General features: G+C 47.2%; 2 protein-coding genes across 8 annotated transcripts in view; one reads left to right on the top strand and one right to left on the bottom strand.

Annotated features, from left to right (window-relative positions):
- Positions 1 to 18,539, top strand: part of LOC126572522 (high affinity cGMP-specific 3',5'-cyclic phosphodiesterase 9A) — a 116,131-nt gene that overhangs the window by 50,930 nt on the left and 46,662 nt on the right. For 6 of the 7 annotated variants that reach the window (XM_050231906.1, XM_050231901.1, XM_050231907.1 and 3 more), the window contains one exon: positions 5,043 to 5,126. The gene's annotated coding sequence lies outside the window, so the exon portion shown is untranslated. The remainder of the gene's footprint in view (positions 1 to 5,042; positions 5,127 to 18,539) is intronic. The other variant, XM_050231905.1, reaches the window with a different exon arrangement.
- On the bottom strand, positions 8,549 to 10,080 carry LOC126572538 (uncharacterized). The gene is made up of 2 exons (XM_050231927.1): positions 9,954 to 10,080; positions 8,549 to 9,877 (listed from the first exon to the last, which is right to left on the bottom strand). The coding sequence occupies exons 1-2, from the start codon at positions 10,039 to 10,041 to the stop codon at positions 9,087 to 9,089; spliced, it is 879 nt and encodes a 292-aa protein (XP_050087884.1). The 5' UTR covers positions 10,042 to 10,080; the 3' UTR covers positions 8,549 to 9,086.

Genomic DNA, 18,539 nt, shown 5'->3' with positions numbered 1-18,539 from the left:
GCTTCACAGTATTATAAAACAAATATTTTTTTCTTTTAAAAATTCTAATTCTAATTCTTAAAGCTACCCTTGCCAGAACTTACAAACCAAACTGGAAAAGAACATGAATCGCACATTCATTCGTAGGCATCCGGTACCGTTTGGCCTTCCTTATGTTTCGCAGATGAGATGCGGAATTAAAAAAGGAAACAGAAGTCGTATTAAGGTCCACACTTGTAGCGCCAAGCGTCGCGGTACCCCAAAGGATTGAAAGTATCGCGCTTATTTAGCTTGCTTGCTCGGCTCTTTGTGATAACAACACAGGGTGAACGTACGTTTGTTTCGCATTCAAAGTAGATTTAAGATATGTGTATCCCTGTATCGTGCAACAGTCGTCCCGGTTTCCACGTAAACCATCCACTGCTGCACTGTCGCACACCGGTCCTACCGGTACAAATCTCTACTCCGAGCAGCCCGCATCTGAAGAAATGAGAAACGGCTTAAAACCATACCGCACACATCCGGTGCTTGTTCGTGAGCCCAGGTGCTAAGCAGTTGGCCACGGAAAGTGTGTCCTTGTCCCCGCATCCCGCCCGGATCGTGCGCGAAACAATAATGCAAGCACCGTAGAGAGAGAGGGGGGGGGCGTGCTCTCTTTCAGTGAAGCTTTTAATTAAATTGTGTAAAATCCCCAACGCGCCCGTTTGAAACCCCGTTTTGCCATTGTTTTGTGCCACGGTGACCCTTTCGGTGCGGACTTTTCGGTGAGGTTGGCAAGGTTGATAAATAAGAAGAAAAAAATGGCAAGCGATCCGGTTCCGTGCGAGCACACTAACCCCGTCCTACCGGCCCGCTAGTACATTTAATATTCGCGACGAGCTGTGGAAAAGATTTATTTCGTAATGCCGCATGGTCCCATGCTTGTGGAATGAAAATTACCGGGAATCCGGGCTGGTCGGTGGCCACGGCTTCGTGTGCTGTTTTATTGTGTAGCAAAAAAAAGTTTGCTAATTAGGTATTTTGTGCATGGTTTTGGGACCTTCTAAAACTTTTTACCTTGTCCGACATCGTGTACGTGTGGTTTTGTCAAATTAAGTTTTTCACCGGACCGACGAATTGAATTAATTGTTTTTTTATATTTTTTCAATGCTTTCGTTCCATTGTGGCTTATTGGAAACGTCTTAAATGATTTAAATAAACTTCCACCAATCAACATGGGTGCTTTCCCCCGAATACTTTCGCACATTTTGCTCGCTTTGGTTCCAGCAAATGCGCTCCATTCATCAAATGAATTGCGAGACCTGGGTGTGGGTTGTTATGGCAAATAAGCATGAACTCAGAACTCGTTTGAGCGCCGACTGTTTGTTGTGCAAAGGCAGTCCATGTGTGTGGGTATCACAGATTGAAAATTTCTCATCTCCGTCTCTGCCTCTTTGTCACATCAATTTCTTCATTGACGTTGGATCCGGAAACATCCAAACAGAACGAACCGATTGGCATGAATGTAAACATGATTGACATTCATTGCAACAGAGGTTCGATTGTGTAACGAAAGCATCAAGCACACCAATCCCACTCGAGTTGTGTGCCTTCATTCGGCTGGATCGTTTGTAATCCGCATGATGAAAATCATTCAACGTGAAACAATTATTCAATTTATTTGTCGGGAAACGCATGCAGCAAGCACTTGATTTCGGTTTCATTTGATTGCTTTTTCGTTCAAGAATGCGTTTCATCGGCACACTAGATCGCACATTTTGAGGAGAATTTGTTAATGGCGATTTCAACGACTGCTTAGCTCTGATGCGTGGTCAAGAGCGTGCCACAAAATTCACTAAGCACATAATCGAAACGAACCTTATTCCCACCTGCTGGAAAAGACTGCAGGAGATCTGAGATCGAAAGGAGACCGCGCTCCTTTGGACGATAGCCCGCGAAGCACCGGATTCCGGATTCCGCTTCAGTCGCTGCTGCTCCGGAGGGATGAATAAAATCCCTTCAAATTATGAGATCAAACACGGTCTCTCTGCGGTCGCCCCAAAGATTGGCCGTGGGCTCGTCGACGGCCAGCTACTGAAATGTTAATTAAACCTCCATTTGCCCTCCGTCGCGCCCTGTCGCCGCATCGTCCTTCGGGCGATATTTTATTTATTGGTCGACCAATTTTCTCTCTCTCTTTCTCCCTCGCTTTTCCCTTCGCATCGCGCTTTACATTTTTGACCGAAAAGCGAAGGAACGAAGGGCCGCCCCGGTCCTTCTGGATGTCCTTTTTCATGGGAATCGCAATGTGCGCGCGCGCCCTCGCTGGCCACAGTGTAGCGTGTGCCTTTTCGTTTGATCCATGGCCTTAAATAAGGGTCCGGAATTTGGAATTCGAAAAGTTATTTCAAAATTACTTCCCCCCTCCCTCTCTCCTCGTGGGTTTGTGCTGTTGGCACGCGAGCACGGATCGTGCTGCGCCTGGGCCTGCTTCCTGTTCTGCCGATGGTGGCGATCGGCGATCGATTTTCCGCACCGAGAGAAGGGGTTTTTGGCGCGAGGGTAATCGAGGAACAAGATGTCTTTAAATACGGGCCGTGTTGGACCGGCGGGCGAGTGGCGAGGTGGTGCTGCGGTGCGGTGGTAAAGTAATTTGAATGATTTTTTCCCGGAAATCCCCTGTTACCGTCGCCGTGGTCGTGGATGCAGTAGTGACGGGCCCGGTCGCTAAGACCCCTCACTAAGTCGCAGTTTGATTGAAAGTTTGGAAGATTTAGTACGAAGATTTCGAGCTTCAATTTGGGGTGCCCAGCCTTGGTTCGTTTAATTACGTAAATGATGGTTTGGAAGATATTTATGAGCATCTCTTGGAGCATTTGATTGTGGAAATTGTTTTTCCACCCCCTCTGCATTCTGCTCGGAGCAACAATTCGAAGTGAGTTATTCGATTACAAATCGCGAGCTCGCGTTGCTCCATTAATGGCACCCCCCCAGGGGGGAAAATTCGAAGTAAAAAGGCAATCAATACCATTTGCTGGGGCTTGGGGTCCCACATTCTATTAGCTATTTTTATGCAACGCGTGTTGACGCATTTGCTCTGTTCGTTTAGTTGAACAACACTCTTTAGATTTCATTCTCTGCAGTACACCACGGTCCCGGCCGTGGATGCCGGTATCGCGCAAACGTTCTATTGTTTGTGCAGCAAAAAACCAACACTCCAGGCGCATACAGCGTAGTGTAAACAGGTGGGATTTGTGCAATTAAATGGAATTTCATGCTATCCACCATCGCCCTGTGGTGCAACGGAGTTTCGCAATGAAAACTGCATTTATCTTGGCTCCATGTCACTTGCTTTTGTTATGTGTTTGATATGTTTACCAAAAAGCAGTTTTATAGGCGAAACATAGTTGAATAATAATAAACAAAAGGGGAAAAAGCGCTGCGACCACAGGAATGCGTTATTTACTATTCATTGATTGGTTTTAATGGCATTTCAAATCAAATTAAGCTTCATTGGAAAGTGGTGCAGCTGCTGCACCGCAATGACGTTTGTTTCTGCATTTAACTGAGTCGCATTGATTTGTATGGTAGTAGATAGCATCACCCGAAGAATCACTGAAGAATCATGCTCCAACACTTTGTATTTCCTTTAATGACCAAGGAATAATGTTGCGGTTTTCAACATGCCCAACGGTGATAACCTTCTGCAGTGTCCTTGACCAACCGGTTCCAGCATGTTACCTTCCGGCAATATTGTGACCACAAAAAGGTTTACGCCTAATGTTGAACCGGTTTTACACTGACCACTTCCCCTAAAGGAGACTAGAGCGTCGCCACCATGGACTATTCCATTCTGTGGTTTCAGGTCCTTAGCTAAAGAATGTCTTTGATTGGCGTTTACGCTCTTGATGTAACAGAACCGAACTATCTCAGGAGAGAGAGGGTTAGGGATCTTGGCTTCAAAGGGTTTTGTCATGCTTTTGTTGCTATGATAGCAGTGTCAGTGACCCATTGATTTCGGAACACAAAAGTGTCTTGTTGGTGGTGTGGTAAAGAAGCCTTTCAGACACAAACGATGGTTACTTAAAGCTGATTAAATCAATTCCGTAATTAAATTTTCAATGTTTTCTATTAGCGATTGAAGTGGATTGTTTCCAAACCAATCGCGCAAGCTTGTCCCGACCTTTAGCGAGAAGCGAGAAATCTCCAAATGATTTGAATAAGAAAAACAAAGAAAGCTTTACATTTATTCCACCCAAAAGACATGCAAAAGGTGACAAACCGCCTTTTCACCTTGGTTGCCCAAACAAAGGAACAAAATCTGAAAGTAAAACCAAACTCACGATCCGCCAAATCAAAATGTCTTCGTTTGTCTAACACATTTGCAAAGTTATTTTTGAAATGGGCCCCTGCACCTCTCTCCTCGTCTCCATCGATTGGGTTGACGGAAATGGGAAAGCACGACCGTGGCGCGGTCTGGTGTGAAAATCTTCAGATTTGTACTTGTTCTACAGATTTGTTTCCCCTGCTCTCACTGTTTTCTCTTCCTCGCTGGGAATCCGGAAAAGAGCAAATGAAAGTCATGTAAAAAACGTGAAAAAAAGAAGCAGAAGAAGCCGAGCGGTTTATCTCTTTTGACCGCAAAACCTTCCTCTTTCTCTTCTGGCGCTGGCATGCCAGTAGACGGGCGCAGCAGTTCACGAGTTTGCTGAGCTGAAACTTGATGCGTCAACATTGCACTGGTTTCTCGCGGGGTTTGATGAGAGCCAGCGGAGGAAGAGGGAGGTCGTCGCGGACGTGAATAAATGTAGTCTTGTACCAAAGCCCCTCCACGACGGAAGTGAAACAGTACACCAGCTTGAACCAATTTTTATGTATCTAGTAGCCGATCGTAGAATCGCAGCAACCGTTTGAGTGACTATTCGGTGCCGATTGGTTTTGTGTTTCCATTTGTTGTTCGTCGTTCCGTTTTGTAGCAGATTTTTGTAATGAAATACAAAAACAATAGTTCCTTGGGTTGGCCTGAGAACAGATTCATTTACATTAATGATCAGAACGCTGTATTTCTTTCTCTATCGTTCCAGTTTTAAAATTCAATCGATGCCAGAACAGTATTGAGTAACTTAGCGGTACGACGGGCAGTTGAGCAAAAGCAGTGAAGAGTGTAAGTAAGTAACTGAAAACATATAAAAAACCAATTAGAAATAAGATACATAATTTATGAATTAACCATTAACTGATCTCCACCAACACACAAAAGAACCAAGGCTGTTGTTGAGTTTATACAAACTTTTTATAAATTCTTGCTACCTATGCTTGTTAACGCTTACTTCGGTCTCATCCATGTTGTATGAATTGGAACCGGTACAAAGTGCTCACAGCAGCCTGTGCGTGCTACCATTGTGCGCGGTATCACTCGTTATCCTGCACATGGATCCTTTACGTAGGACCGGTTTCTTCTCTCCGCTCGCACAGCTTCGCTCATCAGCTGACACGCAGGACACGTGCTTGGTTGTGCCGGTACATGGTTTGCGTTTTTCCGGGTTTGCCCGTCCACCCATTTCACTGGAAACAATTTGCGGCTGCGGTAAGCTCGCTCCCGGATGGCAACCACCAGCCGGTCTGTAACGATGGTTATTTTAAGGACAAGTCGCCGACACCGGCATCGGCGTCCGCCAGGTGAGATCAACGAATTCTTGGAAGATTCCTGTCGAACGGCCCCCCCCCCCCCCCCACAACTGGTTCTGCTTTTCGATTGTGTGTTTTTTGAGCAGATTTCTAATCGGAAAGTAGCGAGAAATCGAACTCAGAGAGAGGGCGGAGACAGGCGGATGACATTTTCCCGATCGATGGGTCTGGGGCTCGAGCTGTTCGATTGATATTCGAAGATTAATGCCTTACCATCTGTCATCATTTTGGTGTCGAAGCGTATCGGCTAGCTGTTCCGTCGTCGGTCCCAAAGGGATAGAAATGGAGCGCTGAGGGCTTCCGCGATTTTCGTGGAAAAACTCACCCAGCTACCGAACAACAATGGCGACGAAAGGGCGAGTGAGAGAGAGCATACGGAAACGAAAATGATGCCAAATGGAATGGACGATACGTACGAGGAATTTCAGTTCAATCAGCTGCGATTGGGAGGCACGTTTGCAATTTGTCAAATCCCGAACCAACCCCCTCTTCTTCTCCCCTTCTCCGCTTGATGGGTGGAAAAATGACGTACTGGAACTGGAATGGAACGGAAATAAAGTTCGAAGCTTGCTGTGTGATGGTGTCTGTGGCGGTCTGCCCGATGACTTCCTAATCGACGACGGTCCCGGGAACGGGACATTGATAAATGTTGACCGGATGCATTTTCATCTCGTCTCAACTCGATGCTGGCTTAAATGGTGGATGCTTATTGCAGCATAACACATCACAGAACGAAAGTACAGCTCATAGCAGAAGGAGGACAAGTGAATGAGTGAGAGAGAGAGTGACGTGGCTCGAAGCGAAACGCTGTCAGCACATTTTATGGTCAGTGATCGAGGAACGTGACTTTGGTAAGCCAATCGACGAAGCAATGCCCCGCATCACGCTCTTTTCCGCATCGCATCCATTATAGTGTAGCTCTCGTGGCCACCGCTTGCCGTGGATGGCCGTCAGTCGCACGGCATGATGTCAACGGGACATGATCTTTCCATTAATAATCGCATCGAAGTTCTCCGAAAGCAGCACCGTTCGCGTGAAGCACCACAGCTTCTTTTTGGCATCAGCACACTGTGTAGTGTGCATGTATGTGTGTTGCGCTCATAACCTTGACATAGTAAGCAATAGAAGCGAACGCTCGGTTTGTGCCCCCCTCCCCCTCCAATAAACTTACATCTTTATGCGGATGCAGGATCGAGCTGCAATTTTCTAAAAGGAGCACGAGAGAGAGCTAGCGAGAGAGAAAGAGTCCTTGTCAACGTCATTGTTGTACAGGCTACTGGGATCAGAGGGGAGCGGATTGGTTAAAATTTATGCAGCACAATTTTGTGCCGATCGCAGCGAGAAAAGTAGTTCAGTGTAAAGTTGACGTTGCTAAAGGCAACTGGCAACCTTCAATACTTGAACCCCCCTCCCCCCCCCCCCGCCCTCTTGTTATGCCTGGCCTTGGTGCGCTGGCTTCCGCTACGATGCTCGACAGTTTCGCAATTTCTTATCATAATTTATTAAAACAAAAAAAAAGATGGAGACGAAAAACTTTCCCCCAAAATTGAATATTCCTCCATCGGGAACATAATTAGCGGACCAGGGCCGATCTCCTGGGGGAGGAGGAGGGGTGGTAACGTCATAGAGAACAAAACCGTTACTTTGCTACAGCATTCCCGGGACACCGCCCTCCCCCGGGGTGGGGTGGGATGGCCCCATTGTTCGGCGTAACTTGAATTCGTCGACCGACGAGGGGCGAGCCCGTCGCTTCGGCATGATTGATGGTGGTCGTTGGTTGAAAAGTTGTCTCCTGAACAACTCGACGGCTTCACGGCAGGACGCGATGCTCCGTGGTGCTTCTTCGGGGGTGTGTGTGTCTGTGTCTGCCATCTCGCGCCATAAATCTGCGGATTTGCTACGCTCGGTGTGCCGGTGCGCCTGGAAAAAGCTTCTTTACACTCGGTTTCCTTTTTTTTGGTTTTTCTTTCGTGTGTTTTTTTATGTATCTTGCTTTGGATCGAGGGCCCCCTATTGTGTGCCATCCACACCCCCCCCCCCCCCGCCCACACCCCTCCCCCAAGCCGCCAGTCGCTTCAATCGCAATCTTTTATCCATGGCCAAAGCTTATGATTAACTTATGGGGCTAAATCGTCCGTTTTGCTTGCATCTTTGCTCAGGAAGGATTTTCCGGTCCCGTGCCCCTTACCGTTTTCTTGTTAGATTCGCGCGCGCTGCCTTGGGTGCGGGAAAACTGGGAAAAGTTTTTCCCGTCTCGTAGGACTTGGCAGGAGGAAAATTACGTTCGATCGTTCGCCTGACGATGGTTGATCGAATTCCTAGGCAAGTGGTGGAGGGGCTTGATGGGTGGAAGAGCGGCAAGGCGAGCGTGGGAAAAGACAGAAGACACAGTTCCACCGACGAGGACGAACGCCGACACCATATACCGTGGAGCAAAGATTTAGATGTGTCGTAAAAGTGATTTATGCCTGCATTCCGGCCGCATTCCTGGCCGTAGCTTTCTTTTTTGCCACTTCCGGTGGCTCTGGCGCGTTAATCGGCGCGTTCAGAGCGCTCTCAGGTGGCCAAAGACATTTAAGAGCGGCCGTTCTTTCGGGTGTTCCGCCTTTCAGCCAATCGTGCTACGCGTTTGCATTAGTTATGGGAGGGAAGCTTTGAAAGAAGATGAAGGTGGTTAAGATGCGTGGAACAATCACTTGGATCTCGATTTTAGTTGGAAGTTGTAGTCAAATAGATCAGTCACTGTATTCAAAATGGAAAAAAGCCCGATACAGAACGCTAAACTGTTGAAAGGGTGACGATACACGGATCTTAACGCTAAGAACTGGCAGAAAGAAATTTTATTCGATCTTTCACATCGTTCTTTCACTTATCCATGCAATAAGATCCCGCATGAGGGCATTACATTGTTAAAATGAAGTCATATAAAGGCAGTAGACAGATGATTTGGTAATTTAACTATCGTAGGAAATAAAGCATCAAATTGCAAGGCGTCAAATGATAGTTTACCGCCAGTGAAAGTTGCTCTCGTGTACTAGCATTACAACAAAACCTGATTAAGAGAAACCAAATATATTTGAATGAATTCAGCCCTAAATTCATCCCAAAAATATAGCCAAACGCTCGTAACCTGACCCAAATTCATCAGGGTTCTCATCTACCTCCTGTATGCTGTTTTATTTTTCATTTAAATAAGGCTTCGGTCAGTGCAAAGCATGGGCATAGCATAAATAGTGAGGCTTCGCCATCGCCTGGTAAAGATCTAGTTGCCAGCGAAAAGTTCACGGTCGAAAACATTGTTCGCTGCGTTAAGCATTGCATCGACTCGGTGCCGATGCTGTTGCTGCCAGGATACCCCAACAGTAATCAAGTCCGGGACGACCGGTTCCGCACCAAGCATCACCTGCGTCTGTCTTCCATCGTCCTGCGCTGGCACCGGGTTAGTAGTGAAACTGAACCCATTCAGCGTCCTGTACGACGTTGGCCGGCCCAGGCGCAGCACCATCGACGGCATTGATTGTAGTCTCGGGAAGGAAGGCTTGGTCCTCTTCGTCGTAGTCGAAGGCGTACTCGTTCGGTTCAGTTGCTTGTTCAGTGGGTGGCCCACCTGGGTAGTCCGTACCGTTCGGTGGGAAAGCAGCCGGTCCGGTCGCTTCTCCGTCAGCTCCTCCATCACCGATCATGTCGTGAATGATGTTTACCGGGACTTCGATCAGTTGGACCAGCAGGTTAATGATGTTTTTGTAGACGCGCTCGTTCTGCTCCATCTGCCGCTCGGTGTCACGATCGAGCCAAGCGCGGGGCAATGCGGAAGTCGTCGCCGCGGCCACCGTCGCTCCCTTACTCCCTGGCGACGGTAGCAGCTGGCGAACGTTACGATAGTTACGGTCCAGCTCCCGGAATCCCAGCAACTTACGATCGACATCGGTCCGTAACCGATTGGCTTCGCGCAGCAGCCCGTTGCGTTCGAGGTTCGAGGCTTCACCTCGCCGGCCATCTTTCCGCTTCTGCAGCGCCGGTCTTTTGTGCTGGAAGTTGCTAACGAGACGCTCGAGTCGTGCGGCGCGTCGTTGCAGTGGACGCAGATCGGTTTCGGTTCGCTGAAGCCGTTCACCGACGGCTCGGTTAAAGCCGACTAATTTTGCCTTCGTATCGAACCGTGGTACTGACGATCCGCCTCTCGGATGGTGTGCCGGATCACTGACAGTCCGGGACGGCACAGTGGAAGCACCTGGAATGTGTACCGGAAATGCTGGCAAGTTAGGGCATACGGAGGGAGATGCCTAGAGTGCAATACGTGGACTTACCATGGCAACCATGGGGTGATAATAGACAGCCCACCACCAAGATGATGCCACATCCCGCAATTAGTTTGGTTTTGGTGCTCGAGCCCATGGTGAGCTTTTGATGGAAGCTGTGCCTGCCGGCTGCACTGCTCGGAATGAATGGCCATTCGAGGGGAAGCTCGGTGCTTTTATACAGTTTACCCTTTACCGCAGAGGAAGGTGACAGACATTTCAAAAATGCTGTTTGGATGTTTTGTTAATTTTCGTTTACTTTCGAGTAATTGAATTTTCCGTTTCGCAAGTAATTACCAGATTCTGTCGTAAAATGATTGCTATTTTATGGGAATTCCAAGCTCCACCGTGGTCTTAGTCACAGCTAGAGCACAGTAGTGTATTGGTATTCGTTAGTTACCTTTGAATGGAACGGATTATGGCACTCCGTAAAATTGTGTTGATTAAAAAATGTCATTTTCATGCTAGACATCCCATTTGTTATGTGGATTCTGTGTAGCAAATTCGCTTTAGTACATGATTTGACTATGTTTCTGGTTTATTTTTGACTTTTACGATATTTTATCTTCACAAAAAAAGAGAATCAAATCGAACACTTTTGTAATAGCATGGAAAGAAAATCAAATAATTTTCGTCGATCGTATGACGTTGGGGAAATCAGATATTCCTTTGTTCCCATGTGTTCTACGCGTGATCACCGGAGTTGCGTTTCGTGCATAGCAACATCATAGTAATGCCGGTCACTATGATGATGGCTGCTGCTGCTGCTGCTGCTGGTGCTACTGCTCCGGGCAATGAGTTGGAATTTTGTAATTAAAATACACGACTCGCCTCCCCTCGGGGCAAAGTTGCGCAAATGCATTCCATGGAAGATACGACACCGTGGGGTCAGCGCTGAACCGATGTCAGTTCCGATCGCTATCAGTCATTGGTGTTCCGTTCGATTTTCCAGCTCGTTAGCGACACACGCGTATCGATATCAGTTCCGTTGTACATGCGTGCGGCGACGAACGCTTTTCCCGTTGGTCAACCGATAGCGCATGTGGTGATGGCGATGAAAACGTTCTTTTTTTCCATGTTTTTCAACATGAAAACACCACTTTAATGAGCAGGTGGAAGGAGCGAAGGGCGAATAACGAGTCTGTACGCGATGATACGCACAATTCAATGTTGAACTTTTTTGTTGAACTTTTCCATCATTGATAGCGGGCTTGTTATGTGATTGGATGGTTTTTTAACTAACTTTAGATACGTTACTATACAAAATTGTGCCCAGTATGGGCATAGACTCACTTGAGGAAGCAACCTAACCAGCCGGAATCACTCGGGACCACTAGGGAATCCAATTTTCGGGTTCGATTCCTCGGAAGGGAAGCTTGTCCTGCCGGGGAGGATAATTGTTGGGCAGATATTCGACAGGCGCGACACGTGCGTGACCAGCATTGACTCTTAGAATGCCACTAGTCCCCTCTGCCACTGTTCCATTTTTGGTTGATTGATGAATAATAGAGACACGCTTATCGATGGGATTCGATGTCTCTTTGTGGTGGCGACGATGGTGCGGTTGCGCCGCAGCCCAACATCATAATTGATGGCTGTCGTCTCTGGTCAGGGACTGGCCACCATCAGGGACTGGCAGGATCCATCAAATTTCGTGCAGCATCGCCACCAAGCGTTGTCTGCGTTGGTCTTACTTTTCACGACGATTTGAAATATTTTCATAGCGCTTCACGAGGGCAATTGGAACGTCGCAGTGCCATCAATCATGAGTTCTGCCTTCTAGCTAATCAATTAGTATGCCCTCCGGTGCGGCCAATGTGGGCACTCTGACTCTGGTCAAAACCATCACAAACCACACTCGAAACTTGTTTCTATGCGATGCTCTCTTGCGTGACTTGCGTGCAGAGAGAGAGAAAGAGAGAGAGAGAGAGAGAGAGAGAGAGAGAGAGAGAGAGAGAGAGACAGTGGACAGTTCTAATGATTTACGATGGTAAAGGGTTAAAAGCGAATTACCCTCGACCGTTGTTCGGATGCAGTAAGTGGAATCGATCGATACCGATGCAATTAAAAGGATTGGTTCGCTCTAACGACGCATATTAAGATCCTCTTTATACCAAGAATACTTGTACATGGAGCCGTTGTGTAGATCATTTCAGCTTAAACTCTATTCATCCACGAATAACATGGTATTCGAGTGCAAGGAAGCTCCTCCTGAAAGGGTAATCATGCTGCCAAAGGCTCCGTGCCTTCCGTCAGCTTCAGCACGAAACGTAATCTGTAAGCCCTTCATACACCGGCAGTCCAATTAATGATGGAGAAGCAAACAAGCGATTATGACGGTGATGCCCACGCAGTCGCTTCGCAAAACAATAATCCATCATCACACCTCATCCCAGACCCCTGTGTCTTCCCACATGTCTGGACTGGAAACCAAAACAAGCATCCTCCTTCTTCCCGACTATATAATCATCCTCTTCCGAAGTGCTACACGGTGAGGATTGAAAATGGATTTTGTTTTTCTCCGCTACCAATTGCAAAGCCCTTTTTAGGCGGAAAAGTCTTGCCGGTCGAACCGGAAAACCAATCGAAACGCCGAATGGTACCTGAAACTTTGCCCGTTTCAGCTACTGGCTGGTGGTGCTGTTGGAAAGGTCGGATGGGATCATTATGCAACCGTCCGAGTTTTGAGAGTAGTGGAACAATTCAGCTTCCACGTCCAGCACGTTGCAGCGTGTATATTTGGAAGGATTTTTGAAGTCTGAGCGCTCTCAGTGAGCTCTCGCCAACCGAGATTAGGCGAGCTGCCCGTTGAGTCTGGTCCACTTGCGTGGGAAAAGGGTATTTTACATTCGAGGAAAGTTTGACCAGAGTGCAGATTACTGGCCGAGCTCTGGTGAGTACCGAGAGTTGCTGATGAGTCGAGGAACTGAACGGTTTCGACGTCTCATTACAAGGGGCTAAGCACATGATCGTTTGCGATCTAGGAACGGTTTGTGCTGCTGAATGGGGCGACCAATGGGGCATATCTAGGAGAATGTATGTTGTCTGTGCTTTCTAAGGCATGTAAAGAGGTATAGAGCCTTAGACCCATGACGTGCGATACTTCTCTTCTTAGTAATGGCTCACAGGAATAGCTTGTGAAGCATTGCTAATTGGCAGTTGTGAGTAAATCCTTAAAACCTCTTATTTCCTTCAGTATGAGAAAAGAAAATGTAGGTTCTTCGTCGCTTGAACATACAATATTCCTTTGAATTCTGTTACTTACCGAAAGTATGTCTCATTAGCAAACTAATTTCACTGCAACAGTTGTACAATTTGGAGACAGGACAGTTGTAACCACGTTACGTATGGGACCTATTACCAGTGAAAATCTCCCAAAAAGGGAACGACGCTACAAAGTGTTCTATATATCCTCATTAGTCGCTAAGCCGTTCATCCTCGGCGACAGCCATAAACATTTTTGCAACGCGCCCGGGAGCTCCGGTGCTTCGTATTCCGCTCTTCCCTTTCCCCATCCGGTCGATAGCTGTCTTCGCGAGGACTCATCATGCCATCCGGTAATGCCTGTGGTCCCCTCGGGGCACCACCAGTGACACATATGACAGCACACACTGTTCGCCTGGTCGGCGACACAGTGCCAATGATCCAGGAATGATTCATTTTATCACTCGGTACCAACGGTGCTCGCACTCGCGCTAAGCCGTGCTTTCTCCATACTTTTGTTCCTCGCTCCGTCTCGCTCTCTCTCTCTCTGCTGCACGGTGCTGCACACTGGCGCAGGGGAATTAATGAAAATTTAATGTTTCCAAACACATAAAATCCACCAACGACGAGCACAACGACGACGATGAGAAGACCATTCGGGAACAGCAGCAGCAGCAGCCGGTGTCGTTCATAATTTCAACCTAACGAGAAGAATGCCAAACATGTGTCATGGGACGAATGAGGACACCCAGGCTTCCGGTTTGCCTGTCTGTGCGGTTCGTTGATGGGGTTGGAATGCCATTGGCGAATGTGAAAAGTGTGTCTTTTTTTGTTTTGCGTTTTCTTCTAACCGTAGCCGTTTTTTGGTTTTTGTAGTTTTCCGGACCTCCCCTAAAGGAGCATGGACACAATTTCAGTTAAAAACTGTCAAAAAAGAGACTGAAATAGTGTTGTTGCTACCGTGGCTACGCACCTTCTATCCAGGCGATCTTTTTTCTTTTGCTTTGTAGCACAAACAGACATTTTTGAAATGTTTTCATTTCCATTTCATCTATTCACTTATTATATTCCTTCTCTCGTTATAGAGCACTACCTCGTCCTGTTCTGTGCCAAATTCTCGAATAGAATTTACGAATCCTTTGAAGTCATTAAAAGCACGCAGATTTGAGAAAGAAAAGAAAGGCTCGCTCTAGTGAAAAAAATGCTCCACCACCAGCATCGGAATGTGTGAATAGCATCGCGATGGAAACTGTTTTTTTCTTTTTTCGTTCTCCTTTTCCGGCACACCAGCAAAACGTGTTAATTAGCAGTTTAGTGGTGGTTTAATTATCTTTTTCCCACACACCCAACGCATTCGTCCACACCAGTTTGCCCACTCGTTCGTTCATTTCACGGAACGTACGCGAACGGAGCACATTCCCAGGAGGCAGACTCGGAGGCCTTCTTAGCTTCTTAGCTTCACCAAGCGCTAGCACTACCGCCAGTGGGTGTGCTCGCCATTCCGCGCTCAAATTGAATAAAGTTCGCTCCGTGACGCAACACGCTGCCATCCAGCAGCAGCAGCGCGGTTTTTGGGATCATAATTTCCGCTCCTTTCCGTTCGCTGTGGCACGGTGCGCCATTGGACCATTGAAATTCCGTTGGCTCAGACGCTAATTAAGAATAATATTTTCCGTTCTTCTTACTCAGCAACATGCCGGTATACTGGACGGAAAAGGAGGAGAAGCGGCAGCAGCAGTCGTGGAGGAGTAACGTAAGCGCTTTTTGGGCGCCATCTGATCCCGAACCGGTGGTGCTCTCAGGTGTAGTGTGCTTCGCATACGACAATAGTGTGAATGAAAACGGGAATTCTTGTTACAAGAAAAAGGTTTGGAATGGAATTGTAAGTTTTGCTTCAATTTGAATTACGCACGAATTGTGTGCGCTTTGGCATTGTCGCACGATGGATTTCATAATTCTCCTTTATTTCCGGCCCTCGGCCTAATGTCTTAAACCAAACCGAATGTCCTTTGGCATCATCATTTGTCAGATAAATGCAGGAGAAGGAGGATCTGCGGGGAATTTTGGGGAATCGCCTTGGGGACACAATAACCTTCAACCTCAGCGCACCTCAGTTCGGTCAGTTGGTCACAGAGAGAGAGAGAGAGATTAGATGCTGACCAAATCGGTCTTTCTGCAGGCAACAGCAACAGCAGCTCGATCGCCACGAGGCAAGATAATTATTTAAAAGCTTTTCTTTGTAATTCGATAATCTGGAGGCCAGCCTGCGGTGTTCTGGCTGCTGTGCTGTGGCGCTTCCAGCAGTATTATGTCACCTTTCGGGAAGGTTCGATATCTTCTACGAAATGTTGCTGTTACTGACATTTGTGTTACAGGCAAAATGGAGAAAAATCGATGTGCCCTGGCAGTGATGATGGTTGAAGAGCAGAAGATCCTGGAATGATGGAAGCTGTTTTCACGCAACCAACAATCACATTCCATCGCGTGATCCAGCTTTTTGGGCCTTTCATGCCTTGGTGTAGTATCAAGATGTTGTGAGGAATCACATCCTCACACGAGGGAAAGGTACGCCATCAATCTCATAAGGCACGAGTGGGCCTCTTATTTTCCAGCGATACTGAAGACGCGTAAGGAAGTCTCTGCCTCTGTGCAAGAATCATCATTCCATCAGGAGACGACGACGCAGGAGCTCACGACGACGGTGAATCTGCTCCTCGACAGGATAAGACGTCCGCTGTGGACCACCGTGCACATTCCGGCCTCCCTTCTGTCAATGCTTGTCTTTTACCGTAAGTGGCACCGAGGGAGTCCTGCGTCGTGTCAATTGTTTGGTGTCGCGCGACATCCGTGGAATGCTGGAATGCAGTATTGTGCCACACGAAACGCCATCGAATCGAGCCACGACGCCCATGATTGCCTTCGTTTGAGGTTTGGATTTCGAATGGAATTCTATAGCGAAAATTGTCGGATTTGGATTTAATTACACCGGCAAGAGTGCGCTCGGACGTCCGGCGAGGTGTGTCTGGAGCTTTTTTTTTTTTTGGGATGACAGATCGCGATTGTCGTGTCTGGCATGAAAAATGAAAAGCATATTCTGCAGCTCTGTCTCGATGACCAGCTGCGAATGAAGCTTCTGTAATGGAGATCCTTGAACGACAAACATATTGTTTTCACGGAATGTCGGTCGGTAAACGATTGTCCAGAGATGAGCGCGAAAGGTGATCGGTTTGAATTTTTAAAAAGAAAGGACTGAAGATCCAAGAGCCCATCGCTCAGGTACGTGCTGGAGATAAAGAACCTTTTGGTCCACCATTTTTACAAAAAGGATCTGGCCATAGCCCCCGAGGGGATGAAATTAATCCCTCCTCGCCGGGCAGGGCCTGCTGATGCTCGATTCCGAAGATTAAATGTTCTTAAAAATACGGTCCGACCTAACCATCTCCTCTAGGGAACTGGGCAGAGTTGGTTGGTTGCGACGCGACGCGACATCCAAGGATGCTGGGTCTATCGCCATCCGCTAAGATGGTTTTTTTCCGCCATGATCGAAGACAAAGATGAAACGGCGGAAGAAAAAAACATAAAAACAAACCGTTGATCGATCAATTCGCTGCCAACTGGCCTAAACGGTGGGCCTCTTGACCAGCCGTATTCTTCACTTCGGAAAGTACTCACTCTCTCTCTCTCTTTATCTCTCGTCCATTGTTTGTTGGCCGCTGGATAGCCCGGTGAAGCAGAACAAGGAAACCTGCGTGTCCCGCGTGTGTCTTTTTGGCTCGTGGCTCGCCACCGAAATGGCTTATTGGCCGGTGGAATGGGGAATCCGGTGAAAGGGCCATTAATCTTGTCCATCTTGGGTCCATCTTCGTGGAACGTTTCGCGGAGCAATTCGAGCAAAGAACGCCAAACCATTGCCGTGGATTATCGACTTGGCTCGGTCTGGGCGGGGAAACATACAAATTTGAAATGAAAACGAAACCGTTGTCCGCGGTGGTTTCGTTTTCCTTTTCCTTCGTGGTTTTTTGTTTTTTTTTTCTCCTTTCGACAATTTGGTTCGATGGCATCCTTGGGACAGCCGGTATTAGCGGTAGAAAACGGACGAAAAACGGCCGGCAGATGAAACGAAGAGGCAACTTTGGTGCAAAATTGAAACCTTTTAGTGGGGAACATTCGTATTGGGAGCACTTTTTTTCTTATTTTTATGGCCAACCCTCGTACAGTCGGTGACGATACGGTTGAAGAAGATTCTGTTCTCCACCTCCCATGTATCGTGCAGTAGTTTCTTAGGAGGAGGAGGCCGCTCGTTTGCACTGGTGGTGACATTAAGGGTCACTAAGGATACGGTACGCGCAATGGTACACTTGGTGCGACCCTTATGCGCCTTTTACCTGCTGTTCTCTCTCTTTTCCTCTCTCTCTCTCTCTCTCTCTCTCTCTCTCTCTCTCTCTCTCTCTCTCTCTCTCTCTCTCTCTCTCTCTCTCTCTCTCTCTCTCTCTCTCTCTCTCTATGGTGTCTTTAGCGTCCTGAACTCCCATCGGTGGTGTAGCGGAGACACTGGAGAGTTTGTCAACTTTGTTTTGGGGGGTTCAAGTGTTACGCCAAAAATGGAATTCAATTTGTGTTGCCATAAAGGGAATTGCAGAATGACCGCTATGCGACACTTTCGTCTTGTTTTTATTTGGATTGTTAAAGCATCGTTAATCCCTCAACATATGTTGTTGCATACTGTTCTTATAGTCCGCTTGAAGATATCACGATAGACAGTGTTTTTTAAAGAAAATTGGAAAGCTGAACATTAGAATTGCACGCTGAAGGATGCTGATTGTCAATTATGATTATCTATTTCTCTACAAAACCATGCTCTCCAAACTTCTTATTGAATTAACATAAACAATTTCCGTTTAAAGCATTTTTATCCATGAACTTCGATAAAACAAGTTATGTGCTATCTTATCTGCCATAACGTTTGCACAATGGCCAATAAAAACACAATTCATAGCTTTATTCAAACGTGGAGCCCTAACTGTACCTTGCGGCTGCCTGTCTGGGCTGACGTTTAATGGTTCGATTTGGGGCAGAAACTTTTCTCTCCACCAACTGTCTAGTCTAGCATTTCAAGCTCAGCTCAGTTCTGATTTCTGATCATAGCCTTAAGGCAAGACACGTACACCCGTGCACATACACGGCGTCTTGCTATTTTCGAATGCTGTCTCCAAGCACCGGTCGAAGCAATCGGGAGGGGAGAAGATGCATTTGCGAAGAGGCTGCTTGGATCTCTTCGCACGAATATATTTGCATAAATTTCCGAACTTTTGTGCGCGCACCCGGTGTTCCGCACGAATTCTGATTCCCTTCTGTCCCAGGCGAGACGAGAGCATGTGCTGTGTGCATCTT

The sequence above is a fragment of the Anopheles aquasalis genome, chromosome 2 (assembly GCF_943734665.1).
Source record: "Anopheles aquasalis chromosome 2, idAnoAquaMG_Q_19, whole genome shotgun sequence".
In the NCBI taxonomy this organism is placed as follows: domain Eukaryota; kingdom Metazoa; phylum Arthropoda; class Insecta; order Diptera; family Culicidae; genus Anopheles; species Anopheles aquasalis.
Note: the sequence above shows the minus strand (reverse complement) of the source record. Positions and strands in the feature narration are given on the sequence as shown.